General features: G+C 42.7%; 1 protein-coding gene across 1 annotated transcript; it reads right to left on the bottom strand.

Moving 5' to 3' along the window:
* Positions 1-7,269: 7,269 nt before the first annotated feature.
* On the bottom strand, positions 7,270-23,791 carry mical3b (microtubule associated monooxygenase, calponin and LIM domain containing 3b; the record flags this gene model as incomplete). Its single annotated transcript, XM_083902848.1, has 30 exons — positions 7,270-7,436; positions 7,676-7,749; positions 7,863-7,962; positions 9,094-9,187; positions 9,266-9,520; positions 9,601-9,651; positions 10,706-10,804; positions 10,888-10,958; positions 11,038-11,573; positions 13,139-13,328; positions 13,483-13,545; positions 14,897-15,021; positions 17,030-17,211; positions 18,554-18,646; positions 19,404-19,481; positions 20,271-20,423; positions 20,508-20,570; positions 20,641-20,741; positions 20,829-21,028; positions 21,100-21,247; positions 21,330-21,423; positions 21,506-21,632; positions 21,710-21,825; positions 21,910-22,167; positions 22,264-22,364; positions 22,613-22,768; positions 22,859-22,960; positions 23,043-23,156; positions 23,237-23,444; positions 23,528-23,791. The coding sequence occupies 30 exons, from the start codon at positions 23,789-23,791 to the stop codon at positions 7,270-7,272; spliced, it is 4,383 nt and encodes a 1,460-aa protein (XP_083758974.1).
* Between the last annotated feature and the right edge of the window lie 1,657 nt (positions 23,792-25,448).

Raw genomic sequence — 25,448 nt, 5'->3', positions numbered from 1 at the left:
AAACTTGACAAAAACGTCACACTTTACTATGTAGTACGTCATACTATACTATATCCCCAAAATGTGACCATTTTTGGAGAAAAAAAATTTGGTCCAAAATTGGACAAAAACGACATACTATACTATGTCGTTTTTGATTCTGACAATTTTTTGGAAAAACGTTTTTTTGGTCCAAAACTTGACAAAAACGTCACACTATACTATGTAGTACGTCATACTATACTATATCTCCAAAATGTGACCATTTTTGGAGAAAAAAAATTTGGTCCAAAATTGGACAAAAACTTTTGATTCTGACAATTTTTTTGAAAAACGTTTTTTTGGTCCAAAACTTGACAAAAACGTCACACTATACTATGTAGTACGTCATACTATACTATATCTCCAAAATGTGACCATTTTTGGAGAAAAAAAATTTGGTCCAAAATTGGACAAAAACTTTTGATTCTGACAATTTTTTGAAAAACGTTTTTTTGGTCCAAAACTTGACAAAAACGTCACACTATACTATGTAGTACGTCATACTATACTATATCTCCAAAATGTGACCATTTTTGGAGAAAAAAAATTTGGTCCAAAATTGGACAAAAACGACATACTATACTATGTCGTTTTTGATTCTGACAATTTTTTTGAAAAACGTTTTTTTGGTCCAAAACTTGACAAAAACGTCACACTATACTATGTAGTACGTCATACTATACTATATCTCCAAAATGTGACCATTTTTGGAGAAAAAAAATTTGGTCCAAAATTGGACAAAAACGACATACTATACTATGTCGTTTTTGATTCTGACAATTTTTTTGAAAAACGTTTTTTTGGTCCAAAACTTGACAAAAACGTCACACTATACTATGTAGTACGTCATACTATACTATATCTCCAAAATGTGACCATTTTTGGAGAAAAAAAATTTGGTCCAAAATTGGACAAAAACGACATACTATACTATATCGTTTTTGATTCTGACAATTTTTTTGAAAAACGTTTTTTTGGTCCAAAACTTGACAAAAACGTCACACTATACTATGTAGTACGTCATACTATACTATATCTCCAAAATGTGACCATTTTTGGAGAAAAAAAATTTGGTCCAAAATTGGACAAAAACGACATACTATACTATGTCGTTTTTGATTCTGACAATTTGAGAAACATACTATTTGAGAAACATACTATACTATGTCGTTTTTGATTCTGACAATTTTTAAAAAAAAACGTTTTTTTGGTCCAAAACTTGACAAAAACGTCACACTATACTATGTAGTACGTCATACAATACTATATCTCCAAAATGTGACCATTTTTGAAGAAAAAAAATTTGGTCCAAAATTGGACAAAAACGACATACTATACTATGTCGTTTTTGATTCTGACAATTTTTTTGAAAAACGTTTTTTTGGTCCAAAACTTGACAAAAACGTCACACTATACTATGTAGTACGTCATACTATACTATATCCCCAAAATGTGACCATTTTTGGAGAAAAAAAATTTGGTCCAAAGTTGGACAAAAACGACATACTATACTATGTCGTTTTTGATTCTGACAATTTTTTTGAAAAACGTTTTTTTGGTCCAAAACTTGACAAAAACGTCACACTATACTATGTAGTACGTCATACTATACTATATCTCCAAAATGTGACCATTTTTGGAGAAAAAAAATTTGGTCCAAAATTGGACAAAAACGACATACTATACTATGTCGTTTTTGATTCTGACAATTTTTTTGAAAAACGTTTTTTTGGTCCAAAACTTGACAAAAACGTCACACTATACTATGTAGTACGTCATACTATACTATATCTCCAAAATGTGACCATTTTTGGAGAAAAAAAATTTGGTCCAAAATTGGACAAAAACGACATACTATACTATGTCGTTTTTGATTCTGACAATTTTTTGGAAAAACGTTTTTTTGGTCCAAAACGTGACAAAAACGTCATACTATACTATGTAGTACGTCATACTATACTATGTCTCTAAAATGTGACCATTTTTGGAGAAAAAAAATTTGGTCCAAAATTTGACAAAAATGACATACTATACTATGTCGTCCAAGAACTGACAATATTTTTGAAAAACTTTTTTTTGGTCCAAAACGTGACAAGAACGTCATACTATACTATGTAGTACGTCATACTATACTATGTCTCTAAAATGTGACCATTTTTGGCGAAAAAAAATTTGGTCCAAAATTTGACAAAAACGACATACTATACTATGTCGTCCAAGAACTGACAATTTTTTTGAAAAACTTTTTTTGGTCCAAAACGTGACAAGAACGTCATACTATACTATGTAGTACGTCATACTATACTATGTCTCTAAAATGTGACCATTTTTGGATAAAAAAAATTTGGTCCAAAATTTGACAAAAACGACATACTATACTATGTCGTCCAAGAACTGACAATATTTTTGAAAAACTTTTTTTTGGTCCAAAACGTGACAAGAACGTCATACTATACTATGTAGTACGTCATACTATACTATGTCTCTAAAATGTGACCATTTTTGGAGAAAAAAAATTTGGTCCAAAATTTGACAAAAACGATATACTATACTATGTCGTCCAAGAACTGACAATATTTTTAAAAAACGTTTTTTTGGTCAAAAACGTGACAAGAACGTCATACTATACTATGTAGTACGTCATACTATACTATGTCTCTAAAATGTGACCATTTTTGGCGAAAAAAAATTTGGTCCAAATTTTGACAAAAACGACATACTATACTATGTCGTCCAAGAACTGACAATATTTTTGAAAAACGTGACAAAAACGTCATACTATACTATGTAGTACGTCATACTATACTATGTCTCTAAAATGTGACCATTTTTGGAGAAAAAAAATTTGGTCCAAAATTTGACAAAAACGACATACTATACTATGTCGTCCAAGAACTGACAATATTTTTGAAAAACTTTTTTTTGGTCCAAAACGTGACAAGAACGTCATACTATACTATGTAGTACGTCATACTATACTATGTCTCTAAAATGTGACCATTTTTGGAGAAAAAAAATTTGGTCCAAAATTGGACAAAAACGACATACTATACTATGTCGTCCAAGAACTGACAATTTTTTTGAAAAACTTTTTTTGGTCCAAAACGTGACAAGAACGTCATACTATACTATGTAGTACGTCATACTATACTATGTCTCTAAAATGTGACCATTTTTGGAGAAAAAAAATTTGGTCCAAAATTTGACAAAAACGACATACTATACTATGTCGTCCAAGAACTGACAATATTTTTGAAAAACGTTTTTTTGGTCCAAAACGTGACAAAAACGTCATACTATACTATGTAGTACGTCATACTATACTATGTCTCTAAAATGTGACCATTTTTGGAGAAAAAAAATTTGGTCCAAAATTGGACAAAAACGACATACTTTTCTATGTCGTTTTTGATTCTGACAATTTTTAAAAAAAAACGTTTTTTTGGTCCAAAACTTGACAAAAACGTCACACTATACTATGTAGTACGTCATACAATACTATATCTCCAAAATGTGACCATTTTTGAAGAAAAAAAATTTGGTCCAAAATTGGACAAAAACGACATACTATACTATGTCGTCCAAGAACTGACAATTTTTTTGAAAAACTTTTTTTGGTCCAAAACGTGACAAGAACGTCATACTATACTATGTAGTACGTCATACTATACTATGTCTCTAAAATGTGACCATTTTTGGATAAAAAAAATTTGGTCCAAAATTTGACAAAAACGACATACTATACTATGTCGTCCAAGAACTGACAATATTTTTGAAAAACTTTTTTTTGGTCCAAAACGTGACAAGAACGTCATACTATACTATGTAGTACGTCATACTATACTATGTCTCTAAAATGTGACCATTTTTGGAGAAAAAAAATTTGGTCCAAAATTTGACAAAAACGACATACTATATACTATGTCATCCAAGAACTGACAATATTTTTGAAAAACTTTTTTTTGGTCCAAAACGTGACAAAAACGTCATACTATACTATGTAGTACGTCATACTATACTTTGTCTCTAAAATGTGACCATTTTTGGAGAAAAAAAATTTGGTCCAAAATTTGACAAAAACGACATACTATACTATGTCGTCCAAGAACTGACAATATTTTTGAAAAACGTTTTTTTGGTCCAAAACGTGACAAGAACGTCATACTATACTATGTAGTACGTCATACTATACTATGTCTCCAAAATGTGACCATTTTTGGAGAAAAAAAATTTGGTCCAAAATTTGACAAAAACGACATACTATACTATGTCGTCCAAGAACTGACAATATTTTTGAAAAACGTGACAAAAACGTCATACTATACTATGTAGTACGTCATACTATACTATGTCTCTAAAATGTGACCATTTTTGGAGAAAAAAAATTTGGTCCAAAATTTGACAAAAACGACATACTATACTATGTCGTCCAAGAACTGACAATATTTTTGAAAAACTTTTTTTTGGTCCAAAACGTGACAAGAACGTCATACTATACTATGTAGTACGTCATACTATACTATGTCTCTAAAATGTGACCATTTTTGGAGAAAAAAAATTTGGTCCAAAATTTGACAAAAACGACATACTATACTATGTCGTCCAAGAACTGACAATTTTTTTGAAAAACTTTTTTTGGTCCAAAACGTGACAAGAACGTCATACTATACTATGTAGTACGTCATACTATACTATGTCTCTAAAATGTGACCATTTTTGGAGAAAAAAAATTTGGTCCAAAATTTGACAAAAACGACATACTATACTATGTCGTCCAAGAACTGACAATATTTTTGAAAAACGTTTTTTTGGTCCAAAACGTGACAAAAACGTCATACTATACTATGTAGTACGTCATACTATACTATGTCTCTAAAATGTGACCATTTTTGGAGAAAAAAAATTTGGTCCAAAATTGGACAAAAACGACATACTTTTCTATGTCGTTTTTGATTCTGACAATTTTTTAAAAAAAACGTTTTTTTGGTCCAAAACTTGACAAAAACGTCACACTATACTATGTAGTACGTCATACAATACTATATCTCCAAAATGTGACCATTTTTGAAGAAAAAAAATTTGGTCCAAAATTGGACAAAAACGACATACTATACTATGTCGTCCAAGAACTGACAATTTTTTTGAAAAACTTTTTTTGGTCCAAAACGTGACAAGAACGTCATACTATACTATGTAGTACGTCATACTATACTATGTCTCTAAAATGTGACCATTTTTGGATAAAAAAAATTTGGTCCAAAATTTGACAAAAACGACATACTATACTATGTCGTCCAAGAACTGACAATATTTTTGAAAAACTTTTTTTTGGTCCAAAACGTGACAAGAACGTCATACTATACTATGTAGTACGTCATACTATACTATGTCTCTAAAATGTGACCATTTTTGGAGAAAAAAAATTTGGTCCAAAATTTGACAAAAACGACATACTATATACTATGTCATCCAAGAACTGACAATATTTTTGAAAAACTTTTTTTTGGTCCAAAACGTGACAAAAACGTCATACTATACTATGTAGTACGTCATACTATACTTTGTCTCTAAAATGTGACCATTTTTGGAGAAAAAAAATTTGGTCCAAAATTTGACAAAAACGACATACTATACTATGTCGTCCAAGAACTGACAATATTTTTGAAAAACGTTTTTTTGGTCCAAAACGTGACAAGAACGTCATACTATACTATGTAGTACGTCATACTATACTATGTCTCCAAAATGTGACCATTTTTGGAGAAAAAAAATTTGGTCAAAAATTTGACAAAAACGACATACTTATACTATGTCGTCCAAGAACTGACAATGTTTTTGAAAAACGTTTTTTTGGTCCAAAACGTGACAAAAACGTCAAACTATACTATGTAGTAGGTCATACTATACTATGTCTCTAAAATGTGACCATTTTTGGAGAAAAAAGAATTTGGTCCAAAATTTGACAAAAACGACATACTATACTATGTCGTCCAAGAACTGACAATATTTTTGAAAAACTTTTTTTTGGTCCAAAACGTGACAAAAATGTCATACTATACTATGTAGTACGTCATACTATACTATGTCTCCAAAATGTGACCATTAATGGAGAAATTTTTTTTACAAAAAAGGACATATATTACTATGTTTTGCAACCTGTTTCTCTTTCCATTACACATGATGATGTTACAGGAAGTGTTACAGCAGAGACAGAAGAAGAAGAAGATGGCGTAAATGTCCACTTCCTGTGACACAACCTGAACCTGCCGATTCATAAACGGTCTCACGGCGTAACTCATTACTAAAAAAACTGCCTGAAACCAACAATAAAATCACGGAGGATTCTGTTGAAGCAGAAAATCATCAGGTTTATTATTAACACAATCAATAATCACTTATTAAGGCAGACAGGTGATCAACAAACAGCTGATGACAAAATGATCAATAAAATGAAACGATTTGAAGACACATTTTTAATACTGAGCACAGATCTGTAATCTGAGCTGTAAACTTCAGTTTAAACCCAGTTTTGACATTTTTAAAGTTGAGTTTAAAACTCTAAAATATGGTTTTAAATGTGGTCAAAACTTAAACCCTTAAACTCTTTTTTTTTCTTGGTTACTTCGATATAAGTTACTTTGACTTTCAGAATCATTACCAGTTAGCAGCTCTTTGCAAACATTAGCTATTAGCCGTTAGCAACAAGTTTATCAATAATAATAATAAAAAAAACATGACACCGTCTGCCTCACACTTTTGAACATGAGGTGAGTGACTGACAGCGAGTGACTGACGCCCCCTGGTGGTCGTTACTAAACTACAGCGACACCAAATGTGTTCAAATGGTAGAAAAACTGGAACCAAGTCCTGATCCAGTTATGTCAAAGTCATGGCATGTGTTCCAAGGTTAAGCATCAGAGACTATGTCCAAAGAGATGGGGAATATGTGGAAGGGACTGTGGATCAGGGAGAATCTGACATGGACTATGAAATTATCAAGACCAGGGACATGGACTAAAGTATTAGCAATCAGATTATGTCTAAAGGGACATGGAATTAGGGACATTTAGACTGTATCTCAAGGAGAAGGACTATGAATGTGTATGTCTGAAATGATGGATCATCAGTGGACTGTCTTTGAGCCTTGTGGTCACTTTGGTTTTCCTGATATTCAGACCACGGGATCAGGTTCAGTACCTGCAGACTGATATCGACATAGACCAGTTCCAGGTTTGTCCCCCCCAGTCTTTAGGTCAGCGTGACCTCCTCCAGGTCCAGGTCCAGGTGTCCCTGTCCCTCCTGTAGTCTGTGCTCCTCCAGCATGGACACCAGAGAGTCTCTCTGCTCCACAACATCCAACATCTCCTCCAGGATCAGACGCTCCTCCAGCAGCTGCCAGTCCTCCTTCAGGTGATCTGTGGGACAGGACGGTGGACGGACGGCCGGGACCAGGAGAGACAGAAAGAGACAAGAACATTTACTTTAGAGTAAAAAAAGAGACATTAATTAAAATGTGTGGCTGTGTCTCAATTCAGACTGTGAACCAAAATGACCTATTCTATCTCAACTTAATGTTGGATGTCTGAATTGGGACACAGCTAGGGTCAGCTGACAGGAAGTGACGGTCAGCTGACAGGAAGTTAGCAAGTGTTACCATCAACAGCCATCCTCTCTCTGAGCTCCTGCTGCAGGCGACTCTGTCGGTCCTCCAGCTCCAGCTCTCGGGCACTGAAACCCAGAACACAGGTGTGAGTCTCTACGCCCCTGATCCAGGTCCAAACAGACCAGATCCCGATCATAAAGAGTTCTGATGGAGCAGAGCTCAACGGCGACACACTCACAATATCATCAGCTCACATTCGTATTGAACCAAAGAATTCTTCTGCTGGACCAACTCGAACCACTGCTGCATCAGACCTGGGTCGTCCACTTTACCGAGACCTGAAAGGTACAAAAGACAAGAGACGGTTTAACGAGACCCTTAACAGACAGTTTGCCAAGATCTAAAGAACCAAGAGACAGTTTAGCAAGATCTAAAGAACCAAAAGACAGTTTACCAAGTCCTATAGAACCAAGAGATGGTTTAACGAGACCCTTAACAGACAAGATACGGTTTAAAAGTCCTAACAGACACAAGACAGCTCATGTCCTGAAGAGGCAAGAGAAGGTTTATGAATCCTAAAGAACCAAGAGACAGTTTACCAAGATCTAAAGAACCAAGAGACAGTTTACCAAGATCTAAAGAACCAAGTCCTAAAGAACCAAGAGACAGTTTGCCAAGATCTAAATAACCAAGAGAAGGTTTACCAAGATCTAAAGATCCAAGAGACAGTTTACCAAGATCTAAAGAACCAAGAGACGGTTTACCAAGATCTAAAGATCCAAGAGACAGTTTAAAGAACCAAGAGACAGTTTGCCAAGATCTAAAGACCCAAGAGACAGTTTACCAAGATCTAAAGAACCAAGAGACGGTTTACCAAGATCTAGAGAACCAAGAGACAGTTTACCAAGATCTAAAGAGACAGTTTACCAAGATATGAAGAACCAAGAGACAGTTTACCAAGTCCAAAAGAACCAAGAGACGGTTTACCAAGTCCTAAAGAACCAAGAGACAGTTTACCAAGTCCTAAAGAACCAAGAGACAGTTTACCAAGTCCTAAAGAACCAAGAGACGGTTTACCAAGTCCTAAAGAACCAAGAGACAGTTTACCAAGTCCTAAAGAACCAAGAGACAGTTTACCAAGTCCAAAAGAACCAAGAGACAGTTTACCAAGTCCTAAAGAACCAAGAGACGGTTTACCAAGTCCTAAAGAACCAAGAGACAGTTTACCAAGTCCAAAAGAACCAAGAGACAGTTTACCAAGTCCTAAAGAACCAAGAGACCGTTTATAAAGTCCGTAAGAGTCAAGAGAGAAGATATAAATAATCAGAAGATGAACAAACCTCTGAGATGAAGGTCAACATGTGGACTGTCATCGGCCCAGTAATCTACAAACACACACATCAGTGTATAAATAACATATACTTGTCAGTATGTTGTGTGTGTCTGTGTGTGTGTGTGTGTTTGTGTACCAGTTTCTCCTCTCAGAGCCTTCTCCATCATCACCCCTTTCTCCTCCAAGTGCCTCTGTTTTTCCTCCACCTGCTGCAGTCGCCTCTGGACGATCTGAAAAGAACAGACGGCGTCACCTCTGCTGCCCTCTGCTGGATTCAGATGTGAGCAGCGGCTCCTTGGCGAACTCACCTGAGCCTTGTGCAGTCTCCTCAGCTGCTCCTGTTTGGCCTGCTGTCGAGCGACTCTCTGGACTCGCCGGGTGATCCTGGCGTCCAGGTCTTCGTCGTTTTCGTTTTCGTCCTCTTGCCCCCGTTGGAACATGACCTCCTTGACGCTCAGACTGGACGCCTCCTTCGGCTCGACGACCACCCCCACCACCTCCGTCGGACACGACGACTGACCGTCGGAGTCGCGGACGGCGACTCTGTCCTTCACGGGGCGTCCCTGCGGCAACACAAACAACAGAGGGGACGTGAGACTGCGACATTTGAGACCTCGGCGGCAAAGACGTATCGTGGCGGTACCTTGATGGCATACGATCGTTTAAAAGCCAGAGCGTGAGGAACGTACGCAGGCTGAGAAGCATGAAGAAGAAACATGAAAGGACAACAGTCAAATCAACAAAAAAAAAAGCAGGACTAAAGGTCTGATGCTGTACATACAGGAGGCTTGAACAACAACAACAACAGGGATAGGGACCCAAGACCCTAAGAACAAGTGGGTATTAGCATCCGAAATTGGTTTTCTGAGAAGGTTGGCTGAGGTCTTAGAGATAGGTTGAGAAGCTCAGTCATCTGGGAGAAACTAGCTAGTTGTGGTTCGAGAATCTGGTAAGGATGCCACCAAGTCACCCCTCTAAGGAGGTCAATCCTGGAATTGCTGGCCCGGAGGAGTGCCTGGCGATCCCCCGGAGTTTTAGGTAAGCGTGGGGTTCTCTGCCAGAGCTTCTACCCAAAGAACCCAATATCGAATGAGCAGTTGACGATGGATGAAGTGTTTAAGGTCCAAACAGAGGTCCATTCTCCCTGTTGCCGGACAGTTTTGTTGGGCACACCCCTATAATGGTTGTCCACCATTATATGGGTGTGCCCAACAATGGATGGCCTCAACCCATGGATGTATTATATGAACTGGATAGAGCACCGCCCCTTGCGTCCATTCATTCCTATGAAGCTGCTCACCCAACGCATATGCCAAAAAAGTTTTTTGACTTCCGCGTTTATTTCCGGTTTATGGGGCCCATAGATCATGCGCAGTAGTGTCACTACCATATAAAGCTCTATAGAAGCCCGTGTCCATGTCTCGAGGTGTCCTGTGGACACTTTTACAGGCGTCTCTTTACTACTATTTACTATTGCGGTCAATGGGAAAATTGCTTTTGGGCTCCATGGGGCGTTCGGTTGCAGTACCCACAGTGGCCACCATGTAAAAATCGTCTACAAGGCAGAGGGGGGCGGAGCTCTATCCAGTTCATATTATACATACATGCCTCAACCTTGTGCTACAGTTAGTTATTAGCCATTACGGACACAACTATGCTAACGACCGAAGTTAGCCGTGCGAGTGCAGCATCAGCTCAGTCCGGCAGTTCGCTCTGCAGCCGGGAATTCTGGGTAAAATATTCTGTACCTTCTTCGTCGTCTCCTCTCCTTCTTCTTCTTCTTCTTCTTCTTCTTGTATCGCGACGTTCTGGATCTCGGACGTGAGGTCGAACAGCTCCAGGCGCAGCTGCAAACATCACACAGGTGATTTAAAACTCGCGTTCTCCGATCGGCCGTGTGACATCACCATCGTGTTCTTGGGGTTCTTACGTTCTTCCTCGGCGTCAGCGAACACCTCTGCAGCAGCGTGGACGAGTCCAGATCGGACTCTTCTGGTAAGGCTGGAGACAGGAAGTAGTATTATGACATCATCACAGAGACGTAAGAGTTTGTATGTATGTACGTTTGTGACATTATCACCTGTAGGCCTCCTCTGATTGGCTGAATTCTTCTTCAAAGATCCTCCCCTTTTCTTCTTCTTCTCCTTGTTCATGGAGAACACAGAACGCCACAGAGCTTTGGCTCCACCCCCGCGAGCCTTCACCTGTCCAGTGGGCGGAGCCTCCTTGAGGCCCTTCAGGTGGAGGAGGAGCGCCCGGCCACCACCCTGCAGAGGAGGGAAAGAGGGGTGTGTCCTGTACTCCACCTCATCTGACCCCGCCCCTTTGTCGTGTGGGAGGAGGGGCCTCTCTAAAGGCGGTTCAGAGCCGACGGCGTCCGCAGCGGGATGTTGAGGGGCGTGTCTCTGGGCAACCGTTACCGCGACAACGGCCGGTGTTACGTGTGTGGGGGGCGGAGCCGCGGCGCTGCCTTCGTGGTGGAGGGCGGAGTCGGGTGTAGCGTACGAAGCGGTGGAAGGCGTGGAGGAAGTGATGCCAGGTCGCACGACGGCGGCAAAGTCGGGCACCACAAGCGTGTCGGAGCCTGTGATGTCACTTCCTGCCGCCGAGGAGACGCTGCGGGAGACAAGGGGAGGAAACCCATCCTCTGAGGGGGGAGGAGTCAGGGAAGCAGGAAGAGAAAAATAAATGTAAACACATGGAACGACACTTTTAATCCGATCACACGACAACGGTGCGTCTACCTGACTCCGCCTCTGACAGGAGCCACAGGCCTGAGTGACGCTCCATTTGCCAGGGACTGTACTCGCCCTCTACCAGCAGGGGGAGACACACACACACAAACACAAACACACAGACAGGACACAACACATTATAACACAAAGACCAGGGGTTGTACTTGCTTTCTACCAGCAGGGGGAGACACATAGCACCAGAAACAAGTAGAGGATAGAGCGACTCACCATCACTGGTCTCCTGCTCACTGCCTCCTTCTTCTTCTTCTTCCTCTTCTTCTTCCTCCTCCTCTTCCTCCTCCTCTTCTTCCTGGTCGTCTCGCTTGTTCAGGTGAAGCTTCAAAGTTTCCCTCCATGAAGCTTTGGCCTCCTCCGACGTTACACGGCGTCGACCTCCTCTTCCTCTCTCCTCCTCCTCCTCCTCCTCCTCCTCCTCGGAACTAAAAACAGAAATTTTTCTTAGCACGTATAAAAGTCTCAGCAGCACAACTTCAAAGGAAAGATAACTCATTTTCATCAAACAAATGCAGAAGGTCTCGGTTTACAATGGCTAAGCCCCGCCCCCTTAACTTTCTATATAAATAGTCCGTGCAGTAGGGCTGACATTAGCCGTAAATAAAATTAGTTACGGTAATAAAACGTTAAAGGTTTTTAACTCCTGGTTCAGTGAGATTTAGTCGGATACAGAAATCGCTACGAACTGTGCGGATGTAGGGCATAGCTGGGGTTGTTAGCATGAAGCTAACACAATGTGCGAGACATGCTCGTATTTCGTGAAGTTGATTTATGGGCATTTAGCCACGCTTCTTACATGCTAACATGGTAAAGTTTGTTTTCTTAACCATGTGAGTCAGAACCTGGTCGCCCACTCTGTGGTGACTGTTGCTTTAAGAGGTTAAAATGATGGCGTGTTGAGCAACACAGGTTTTAAGCTAGCGTTTCAAACTGCCAACAATGAAGTTGGCTGTATATTTAGCGGCAGTTAGCTACATTACCAAAGCTCTTCTAGGGATGACATTAGCCATAAATAAAAACATTAACTCCTGGTTCAGTGAGATTTAGTCGGATATAGAAATCTCTACGAACTGTGGGGATGTAGGGTATAGCTGGGGTTGTTAGCATGAAGCTAACACAATGTGCGTGACATGCTCGTATTTAGTTTCTTTGTGTCGGGAGTGAGTTATGTTCCGTGAAGTTGACTTATGGGCATTTAGCTACGCTTCTTACATGCTAACACGGTAAAGTTTGTTTCTTAACCATGTGAGTCAGAACCTGTTGCTTTAAGAGGTTAAAATGAGGGCGTGTTGAGCAACACAGGTTTTAAGCTAGCGTTTCAAACTGTCAACAATGACGTTGGCTGTATATTTAGCGGCCGTTAGCTACATTATCTAGCTAGCAACATCACCAAAGCTCTTCTATGTTGGGCAAACTAAACCAGTTTCTGACCTGGATCTGGATCTGGATCTAGATCTGGACCTGGACTCATGCTTCTGGTCCAGACTCAGGTTGAACTGGTTCAGCACCTCCTCAGACACCTCCTCCGGCTCCTCCCGCAGCTCCGCCTCCAGCAGCGTCGAGCTCCGCCTGTAGTTCTCCACCTCGATGCGCTCGGGCGTCGCCGCCATCACGGACGCCACTGCAGCACACACGCGCACACAGCCGCACACACACACAGACACACACAGAGACACACACACACTAAAGCCCACAGTGATTCCAGTTTAACCACCACCGCTCAGTGTGAACGCGCGACAAGAACGACAGGTTTGCGACGGGTGAGGAGGGCTAACCTGACGAGCGACGGCGCTCTGCCGACATCACAGAGTCGGTGGACACGGAGGGGTGGGCGGAGCCTAGAGACACCTGGGGAAATACAGAGAGATGTGAATACAGGCGGGAAAAGAACAGATGTGAGAACAGTTAATGTAGAAACAGGTGTAAACAGGTTTGAGAACAGTGCAACATAGGTGTGAACAGGTGTGCGAACAAGGGTAAGAACAGGTTTAAATACAGGTATGCGAGAACAGGTGTGAGAACTGGTGTAAGAACAGGTATGTGAAAACAGGTGTGAATTGGTGTGAGAACTGGAATAAGAACAGGTGTGCGAACAGGTTTAAGTACAGGCACATGAGAACAGGTGTGAACAGGTGTGCGAACAGGTTTAAGTACAGTCATATGAGAACAGGTATGAACTGGTGTGAGAACAGATTTAAGAACAGGTTTGAATAGGTGTAAGTACAGGTATATGAGAACTGGTGTGAGAACTGGAATAAGAACAGGTGTAAGTGCAGGTTTAAGAACAGGTTTGTGAGACCAGGTGTGAACTGGTGTGAGAACAGATGTAAGAGCAGGTATGAACAGGTATTAACAGGTGTGAGTACAGGTACATGAGAACAGGTATGAACTGGTGTGAGTACAGATATCTGAGAACAGGTAAGAACTGGTGTGAGAACAGATTCAAGAAAAGGTATGAACTGGTGTGAGAACAGACTTAAGAACAGGTGTGAGAACAGGTTTAAGTACAGGTATATGAGAACTGGTGTGAGAACAGGTGTAAGTACAGGTACACGAGAACAGGTGTGAACTGGTGTGAGAACAGGATTAAATACAGGTATGAGGACAGGTATGAACTGGAGTGAGAACAGATGTAAGAGCAGGTATGAACAGTTGTGAGAACAGGTTTAAGTACAGGTACATGAGAACAGGTGTGAACTGGTGTGAGAGCAGGTTTAAGTACAGGTATGAACAGGTGTGAGAACAGGTTTAAGTACAGGTATATGAGAACTGGTGTGAGAACAAGTGTAAGTACAGGTATGTGAGAACAGGTATGAACAGTTGTGAGAACAGGTGTAAGAACAGGTTTGTTAGAACAGATGTGAACTGGTGTGACAATAGATTTAAGAACAGGTATGAACAGGTGTGAGAACAGGTTAAAGTACAGATATGTGAGAACAGGTATGAACTGGTGTGAGAACTGGAGTAAAACCAGGTGTAAGAACAGGTTTGTTAGAACAGGTGTGAACTGGTGTGAGAACAGGTGTGTACAGACTTTCTGTGAACGTTTGGTTTCAAAAAATCAGCAGATTATTCTTCTAAGAAGTCATTTATTGAAACTGATCCATTGATCCTAAAGACGTCGAGAGTCTTTCGCGCTGTAATTGTTCACAGTGGAAAAACTTAAATCAGATCTTTATCTTCTCTTACCGTTGATGCTCGGTGTGAAGTCGCTCCGTCCGACGCCGTCGTCGTCCTCCTCCTCCTCCTCCTCCTCGTCGTCGCCGAGGTGGCGCTCAGACGAAGGTCGTAGCAGTGGAGACAGTAAAACGTTCCTGAGACGAGGACAAAGAGGACAGACTTGAGACTCGAGCGCCGGAGATTCTTCAGCAAGATTTTATATCAAGTTCAAATCAATACCGCCTCGCTCTGGTCATGTGACGCCTGCGCCGTTGATTGGACGCTCGAGAAACGTTCTGTCCTGAAGCCTGAGACGCACAATACAAACCCTGTGTGCATTTGTGCTTCGCTGGCATAAACGCTGTCCTCGTGGAGACCAAAACCTGGTCCTAATGAGGCAGAACCTCTGAAGGAACCGGTTGAGTTTAGGGTTAAGGATCAGGATTTGTTGAAGATAGTGTGTGCATGCGTGTACTTCGCGGTTCGTCCTAGGCTTAAGTTAAGCGTTGAGGTAACGGTCAGTGTGAGGGGTGAGCGAGGACATTATGTCTGAGTGTCTTCACTCGTAATTATATACAATCTGTGCGTGTGTGTGAATCTGTCACGTTATTTAACAGCGCGACAAAGAGCTGAATTGTAAATATCTGTACATTACAAAATGACCACAGGCAATGGCACACGCGCACACACACACACACGCGCACACACACACACACGCGCACGGACACGCACATTTATCATCAGCTGATAAATCAGAGATAAAGAGGTGACTGTACGCATCACTGGCATTTATTTGTTCCATGAAGCTTCTGCATTTACAAACAACAACAACAACGATTCCCCCCTTCGCACGTCTCACGAACCAGACATAAAAATATCAACAGTTTTCCTCTGGTGACTCCAACAGAAGTGATGTATATGCACATATATACACATATACACGTATAGACATATACATATACATATACACGTATATATACACGTATATACATATACACGTGTATATAAACACGTATATACATATACACGTATTTACATATACACGTGTATACAAACACGTATATACATATACACGTATATATACACATATATATACATAAACACGCATATATATACATATACACGCATATATATACATATACACGCATATATACATATACACGTATATATACATATACACGTATATATACACATATATACATATACACGTATATATACACATATATACATATACACGTATATATACACATATATACATATACACGTATATATACACATATATACATATACACGTATATATACACATATACATATACACGTATATATACACATATATACATATACACGTATATATACACATATACATATACACGTATATATACACATATACATATACACATACACATATACATATACACATATATACATATACACGTATATATACATATACACGTACGTATACATATACACGTACATATACATATACACGTACATATACATATACACGTACATATACACATATATATACATATACACGTATATATACACATATATACATATACACATATATACATATATATACACGTATATATACATATACACATATATACATATACACGTATATATACATATACACATATATACATATACACATATATACACATATACTGTATATACATATATACATATACACATATATATACACATATACTGTATATACATATACACATATATATACATATACACGTATACATATACACATATATATACATATATATATACATTCACATATCCACATATGTATACATACATACACATATCCACATATATATATACATACATACACATATCCACATATATATATATATATATATATATATATATATATATATATATATATATATATATATATATATATATATATGTATGTACATACACATATACACACATACACATATATATACACACACACATGTACACATATATATATATATGTATATATATATATATAAATTTATCCCACTAATGACGAAAAGTCCAACAAGCCCTCCCAAGCTTGACTTTAGTAGTTAGTAGTCAAGAGCTCACCAACCACTGAAGAAGACTATGACCTGGACGACTGAGAACCTTCACCGAGTTCACTTTGACGCTAAATCAACCGACGCTGAACACTGACCGTGCTGCTGGTCGAAGGCGTACCCCGCTGGCCTCAGCGCGTCACTGCAGACGTCGCACTGGAAGCAGCTGCGGTGGAAGAACAGTCCCTCGGCGCTGAGGCGCTCCATCACGTAAACCCTGTCCTGACAGAAGACGCAGACGTCGCTGCCCTCTGCTGGACACTGCTGCTGGACACGGAAGACGAGAAGACGGTGAAGGTTGTGCCTTAAACGTTTCTTTTTGTTGTTGTGTGCATAGACAGATTTTTAAAAATAAACATAAAACATAAACAATAAAAACAGTTATATGTGAACCGTGTGTTATAATAACCTGCCCCTCAGGCTCAGACTCCACACAGAGTCCATTGATCCTTTTTTGAATCGGCTTGTTTTTTAAATTATCACATTTAAAACTCAGTTTTATCTGTTTGGGTTTTTTTTCACAGTAGACGGAGACATAAAGTCTGTCCGCATTCGTGCGTCGACGGCCGCAAAATCCAACGCAGACAACTCGCGGTTAACGTTGTCCTTAATCTGAAGGTCGACGTCGGTCTAACTCTGCACACGTGGACCTGATCGCACGTTCTATTCCACTCCAGTCCAGTAGGGGGCAGTGGTGGTATCCCAAGAAAAAGACGTTCAGTTGTTGACACAAAAAAAGGTGATGCTAGCTTGGGTTAGCTTTGGTCGAGGACGCTGCAGCTCCTTTAGCAACAGCAGAAGCATCAAACAAACAAGAAGGTCACCAATTCTGATCCAGGTTCGATCCATTTCGGCTTCCTCCCACAGTCCGAGGATAATTAAGCTAGGTGGGCAACCCTAAATTGACCTGTGAGAGTGAAGGATTCTGCCGTATGTTGTCCCAGTGACGGACCGGTCCAGGTTCTGTCCGCCACCCTTCGCCCTACGTCAGCTAGGGTTGGTTCCAGCTCCTCCAAGATGCTAAATTTAGCATAGTTAGCCAAAAATGTTGAGTTCTGGAGGAGTAAACTGGAATTCCCCGACATCCCCGGCATCTTCATCATCACCCTAAAGCAGAGTCAGAAGATACTGACCAAATGTGGGTCAAATCCAAACGACAGAAGCTAAAGTTAAAGGGGACAGTGGTGAGACACCAGTGACCAGGACGGACAGGACAGTCACGGTTGAGATGGTTTGGTCCACCTTGCAGAGGTTAGACATGAGGACAGTTGGTGTAACAGAAGAAAGAGGACGAGTTGGACGCAGATGATCAGACTGTGTCAAACGCCGGGTGGTTGGAAATGTACGCTACACCGGACTCGCAGCACGAGGCGACTATAAATCACTCGTCGGAATAAACTTGTGACCCATGCGTGGAGCGTGAAACAGAAGCTAAAGTGCAGAGTCAGCAGTCAGCGCCGCAGGCTGCGACTTGTGACACGAGTCAGTGTTTCCCTGAAAACAAAACACTGCTGATACAGACAAAAAAAAATAAAAAATAGCCTGAGGAAAGTGCACTGTAACACACACACACACACTGTAACTCCCACAATGCACTGCAGCGGCGTACCTGCTCGTCGTCCCTGCCGGGGGCGCCACTCTGACACCTGACCTTCTCCCTGAAGCGAAAGCTCATCTGCTCCTGCTGAAGGGTTCGCTTCCTCTGAAGACAAGAGGAGGACACAGGGGTCAGGGGTCAGGGGTCACGTGTGTGTGTGTGTGTGTGTGTGTGTGTTCTTGTACTTGCGGCATACCGAGGACCAGTGAGGGTTTTTAACCAACAAAGCGAGGTCATTTTTACGGAGTGAGGACATTTTGGCCGGTCCTCACTCTGTTTTCATTGAAATCACTTCCTTAGGTTGTAAACATGCTATACTCAATTTGTCAAAAAAAAAAAGAAATCACATTTTGGACAACATAGTATAGTATGACGTTTTTGTCAAATTTTGGATAAAAAATGTTGGAGAAATTTTTTTTTTCAAATTTTGTACAAATTTTTTTTTTTCAAATTTTGTACGGATTTTTTTTTTTTTCATTTTGTACGAAAACATTTTTTTCAAATTTTGTAGGAAAATGTTTTTTTCAAATTTTGTACGAAAAATGTTTGTTCAAATGTTTTTTTTAATTTTGGTCGACATAGTATAGTTTGACGGTTTTGTCCAATTTCGGACCAAAAATTTTTGGTCAATAAAAAAAGTTTTCCAGAACTTTTTGCTCTGGGGCTCCACCTGCAGACATGTTATGGAACTGCACCCAGTAGTTCTTTATAGATGTCTTTCATGAAGTAGATATTTGTAATTGTGTTGATTTATACTTTGTGGAAATGCTGGTCCTCACTTTGTCAGCACTTTTACCCGGTCCTCAGTATGCAGCAAGTACAAGAGTGTGTGTGTGTGTGTGTGTGTGTGTTTTGCATTTACCGGTTTCCACAGCGACGGCTGAGCAGCATCAGCAGCGTCAGCAGACTCCGAGGGACTGACTCCGGGCGACTCCGCCCCCTATGGGTCAGACCAGAAGTGACACAAACACTGAGGGCTGATGATGAGAACTGCTGAGTCGGCAAAGGAACTGCTGAGTCGGCATAAAAGAACTGTTGAGTCGGCATAAAAGATCTGCTGAGTCGGCATAAAAGATCTGCTGAGTCGGCATAAAAGAACTGTTGAGTCAGCATAAAAGATCTGTTGAGTCGGCATAAAAGATCTGCTGAGTCGGGATAAAAAATCTGCTGAGTCGGCATAAAAGATCTGCTGAGTCGGCATAAAAGAACTGTTGAGTCGGCATAAAAGAACTGTTGAGTCGGCATAAAAGATCTGCTGATTCGGGATAAAAGATCTGCTGAGTCGGCATAAAAGATCTGCTAAGTCGGCATAAAAGATCTGCTCAGTCGGCATAAAAGATCTGCTGATTCGGCATAAAAGATCTGCTCAGTCGGCATAAAAGATCTGCTGAGTCGGCATAAAAGATCTGCTGAGTCGGCATAAAAGATCTGCTGATTCGGCATAAAAGATCTGCTCAGTCGGCATAAAAGATCTGCTCAGTCGGCATAAAAGATCTGCTGAGTCGGCATAAAAGAACTCTTGAGTCGGCATAAAAGATCTGCTGAGTCGGCATAAAAGATCTGCTGAGTCGGCATAAAAGATCTGCTCAGTCGGCATAAAAGATCTGCTCAGTCGGCATAAAAGATTTGCTCAGTCGGCATAAAAGAACTCTTGAGTCGGCATAAAAGATCTGCTCAGTCGGCATAAAAGAACTGCTGAGTCAAAATACACACAGAACGATCAGAAGACCTGTTGGCGTGAACCCGACGTGGACGCTGAAGACGGCGAGCTCTTGTCCAGCCTCGCTTGCAGCTGATTGGCCAACAGACGGACTTTGGACCCGCCCGCCGACGCCTCGTCACACGCCAGTTTTTCAACGACGCCGCCGTTCAGGTCACGTGACTGCAGAAGAAGAGACAACACAGACGATGGAGTCTCGACACGGTGGTTTAGACGTTTCTTTGGTAACTTGAGTCAAACGCCGACCTCCTGCTGCTCTTCGGCCGCTCCGCTGCTCTTCCTCTTCTTCACGGCAGACTCTCTCAGCTCCTGCAGACACGAGTCACGACGTGAGGCGACCGAATATAGAAATACCACGTACGTTTGAACCAAAACAAACCTTCGGGTTCTTCCTCCTGGACGGACTGTGTCCCAGTCTGCTGAGGACGAAGGCCGGAGTGATGATGGCTGACCTGAGGTCAGCGCTGTGACCCCGTCCGCCTGAAGCAAAAAAAAAAAAATCACACTGTAGTTCCATTGTTTTACCAGCAGGGGGGAAGTATCCCTAGATTGCTGTTTACATCTTACCAGCAGGGGGCGGTGCATCTTTGAGCAGCTGGTAGAACTGACTCAGGTACATGACCATGGAGAGAGAGTCGGGCTCTCCGACTCGCGACATCTCGTCCACCGTCATCAGAGGCGGGATCCCGAACTCTCGCTCGGCGACGTCGAAGGCGAGGCAGGTGATGTCTTCGGCGGACGACAACTCGCCGAGAGATTTGAAGTCTCTGAGGGACAAACAAAGACGCTGAGGCTGAGCGCGTCCTCTCCGACGAGACGCAATCCACAATCGGCTTACATGAGGTCTGGCCTGTAGCGGTGAATCAGAGCGCACAGAGCGAGGCCGCTCTTCCAGGAAGTGGTCAAATCGCTAACGGCGACGCCGCGGTAGCCGCGCGTCTGCTCCTGACACCAGGTCAGCAGCTGATTGGTCCGAGAAGACGACTCTGTACGAAAAAAACACAAGAGACATTAAAGCTTTATTAGAGGGAGGAGTTAAACTTCAATGGGAGGAGCTAAAGTTGACACCTTCTCTGAAGAGTCCAGGTGAAGGTAGCCGGACGATGTCACCGCAGAGTGTTTTTAGCCCTGCCTCCTCGCCGGTGTCCACCAGGTGTCTCACCTATAAACAGGAGCTCAAAAGGGTAACAAACGGTACGACCGTCACGTGACCTGACGCAGCTGAGCGGGTGTGACGTACGTACCTGTGCGGGCGCGACCATCAGCCGCTGGACGTTAGCGTATCGCGTCGTCGGATCGGCGGAAAACAAACTCAAGTTCTTCTGCATGTTCTCCGGCGTCGTCTGATGAAGGAGACGATACAGACTCTCCCTGAAAGAAAATGAAGTCTCCGCTAGGTACGAGAAGGACAGTCGCTCACCGACGTCTTACCGGGTGCGTCCACTTACCGCTCTGCCAGGACATCCAGGGGAGCTCCGCCCTGAGACCAACGCCGGATCATCCAGGACGAATCCAACGCGGCAAGAAAACCACGAGCGACGCCTGTCCCCATGGGCCAAAAGGGCTGTGGAAAGACGTGGGACAGTAAACAAGAGAAAGGTCGGTCGGTCGGACAGTGGGACAAGATTGTCCCCCCCATCTGTCTCACCTCCAGCAGGCTGTCCCCCACCAGCGTCACGAGCAGCTGGTGTCCGCGGCGTTGGCGGACCACGGCGGCGTTCTCCGACGCGTACATGCAGGTGAAGTCGAACATGGCGACGTCGGGCTGACCGTAGTGGTTCATGGCGAAGTCCAGGGACGGCAGCTGGCGCTCGGTGGAGAAGTCGGCGGCCTCGCGGGCGTACGCCTGCAGCGCGCCATGGTCCACGTTTCCCTGGGAGAGGAGCTGCCGAGTGTCGGCGAAGTCCTTGAAAGGAAAAAACGCTTCCCGTTAGCGAAGCAACGTCGCGCGGGCCGGGCAGCCATCTTTGTTTTGTTTTTATTCCATTGCGCGTCGTCGTACCTGTACAATGACGCCTTTCTCCAACAGACTCTGTTTCTTCGCCGTCATCACGAAGTAGTGAGTGTCGTCTTTGTAGTAGACGATGTTCTCCAGGTCGATGCCTGATGAATTCACACACGCATGATGGTTAGCCGCGTTTCCATCGAGCGGAACGGCTCGGTATGTATTATTTTTGCCGTTTCCTTTAGGAATAGTACCAAAATAACAAGTGCCGTCTCTTGACACCCTTCCCTTTGGAGTACCAGAGTTAAACGGTACGGTAGGTTGGACCGGTTCCACCCTACCGAACCGTACCATGATGCTAACATAGCAATAGCAAACATATAAACAAAAGTAAGCCTAAACGAACCCGTTTCCTGACGCAGCTCCTGGAAGAACCTCTGGTTGAAGATGAAGGCCACGCCACTGATTTCCTCTACTTTGGCCTCAGCGGTGGAGTTCCTGTTCTTAAAGTTGGCGGTGATGGCGATGGCGAGTTTCCCACGGAACTCTTTGCGTCTGAAACCTGTTCACAAACGACACATCGTCAACATCGTCAACATCGTCAACATCGTCAACATCGTCCAATCTGAACGACTCCGGACGTTTTTAGTACCCGGCAGTGTGTTCCTGCGTCCATCCGCCCCGACGACGACATCAAACTCCCGCCGATTGACGGGATGAGACTCAGGACTCACCTGCATCCTCCAGCCCACACCTGGACAGGTAAACAACAGGTAAACAAACATGTAAAAGGACAAGTAAACAACAAACACACAGGTAAAGGTTCTCGGTCTCACGTCTGCTCTGGTCTTGCGGCGGCTCCACCAGGTGTTTGAACTCCACGTTGACGTGAACGTCCACGCCGAGCACTAAGGCCACCTTCAGCAGGATGAGCTGCAGCTGACGGATACCTGCACACAGGAAGCACAGGGGGGCGCCATTGACATCGTCCCTCGCCCGCGATAGGGCGCGTAACATATCGACGGCTTACTGATGTGGTCGATGGAGCCGGTGCAGAACTTTCCGTACAGCTTTTTGGCGCCGAGGCCGCGCAGGTCGTGGATGGTGAAGGGCCACAGGTGGAGCACGTTGTTGCGGGAGAACGAGTCTCGCTTCTCCACCAGCACCACGCGAGCTCCCATGAAGCTCAGCTCCACCGCCGTCCGCAGGCCGCACGGCCCCGCCCCGATGATCACGCACTGGGGACAATTGAAAATAGACTTATCAAGAAAAATCAAGGGGACTGGAACACGGGTGACCGATCAGAGAAGCTAGCACGCACGGTGGTGTTGTTGCAGACACGCCCCTTATCGTACTCCGGCTGCGCCGCCCGTCGGTCCAGTTTGGCCCACAGAGCGTTGGCCCTCCAGTAGTTGAGGCGTTCCTTGACGGCGCGGTACAGCGGCCTCTCGGTGGCGCTCTCGTCCAGCCGGAGGTGCTCGCACAGCTGAGCGAAGGAGCGCAGCGCCGCCCTGCAGGTCGCCGCCGACGCAAACTCGTCGAACAGCTCCTGAGCGCGGCACTCTGGGTAAGACCGGTCTCCCATGGCGACCCGGGAGGAAGGCAGGTCACCATGGGAAGGGGCGTCACCTTTTGATGATGTCGCAAGTGGACTCCAGCGCGCCTCCAGGTGGAGAGAGACTGAGCGGACAGGAAGTAGGAAGCATGTTAGCTTAATGTTAGCTCTTCTGACAAACGTCTATATAATCCCCCAGGACCATGGACATGGTCTTGGTTGTGGTCTTGGTAGGACCACAACCAAGACCAATATGTTAGGGTTAGGACTACATATTTAGTCATTACTAAGCTCTACTCACTCGTCCACAGCGTCAATCAGAACAACCTCAAACAAGGAACCTACAGAACCCTGAAGCTCCGCCTCCTTGTGTTTCCTGACCGTCGCTGTCACGACAATGTTTGTTTATTTGTTTGGTGACATCACCGCAGTTGGTCACATGACCATGTTCTCATTTGCATCCTCAGCGTGAATAGAAACAAAGAAGCTCAGAGCGAGTCGAGCCATCGGTAACAAGCACCAACACACACACACTCACACACACACACTCACACACACACACACACATATATACGCACACACACAAGATCATCAATGAAATACTCTGTTAAGAAAATAAAATGTAATTTAAATGTTGTTGTTGCCATGGTTACGTTTGTACACTATCACAAAACTACACACAAACAACCGAGGATATGAAACACACATCTGTGTGTATATATATATATATACACACACACACACACACACACACACATATATATTCCAATACTAATATTCACTGTATACATATATACGTGTGTGTGTGTTTACTCACGTCTCAAAAAGCTGACGTCCGTCTGCTGCTCGGCTGCATCGACTGCTGCTAATCCACGTTAATCACTCACACACACACACACACACACGCACACACGCACGCACGCACGCACGCACGCACGCACACACACACACAGTCTCTAAGGTCAAGGGCGGGGTCAGTGGACAACAAACTCCGCCCCCCCGAGGACAGACGCAGCTCAGTGTCTGAGCTAACGGGATTAACAGATCAGAAGTTAAGTGATGGCCCTCAGCACGTGCGGCGCCACAGTGAGGTCACCAGCGTCATTACACGCACACACACACACACATTCAAAATAGTGAGAATAGAGACAAAAGTAAACAAACCAGCAGAGCTAAACAGTACAGAGACAGTAGGTGGCGCTTAATCGCTAAATAAACGTAATATAGTTTGCGTAGGTAAAGAAACAAATGACAAACATTTGACTTTTATTTTTTTAATGAATAGTTTTGTCTTTCCCTTAAACATCGGAATTCAACATTTGTGTAAACATTCAGCAAATCACAGCTTTTCTTTTACCCGTAAAAATCTAAACGTCCGATAAACTAAAAACCCAAACGATCTACAAACACGACGTTTCGTCATTTTAATACACAAGGACATCGTGGTCATGAAGTTTGTAACAGTACAAAATGTAAAAATGCTGCTCCTGCTGAAATGCTAACTCCTAGCTTACCTTTTAAGCTAGGTCTTGGCTAAATTTTAGCTAGCCTTCTAAGTATCCTCTGGGTAGCCTTTAGCTATGATTTTAGCTAACTGTTGACTGTCATTTAGCTACATTTTAGCTATAATGGCTAACATTGTTCGTTGCTCTCATTAGCGCTCCCTTCCCTGTCTTTTTCGGAGGGA

This window comes from Microchirus variegatus (assembly GCF_963457635.1).
Source record: "Microchirus variegatus genome assembly, chromosome: 16".
Lineage (NCBI taxonomy): Eukaryota > Metazoa > Chordata > Actinopteri > Pleuronectiformes > Soleidae > Microchirus > Microchirus variegatus.
Note: the sequence above shows the minus strand (reverse complement) of the source record. Positions and strands in the feature narration are given on the sequence as shown.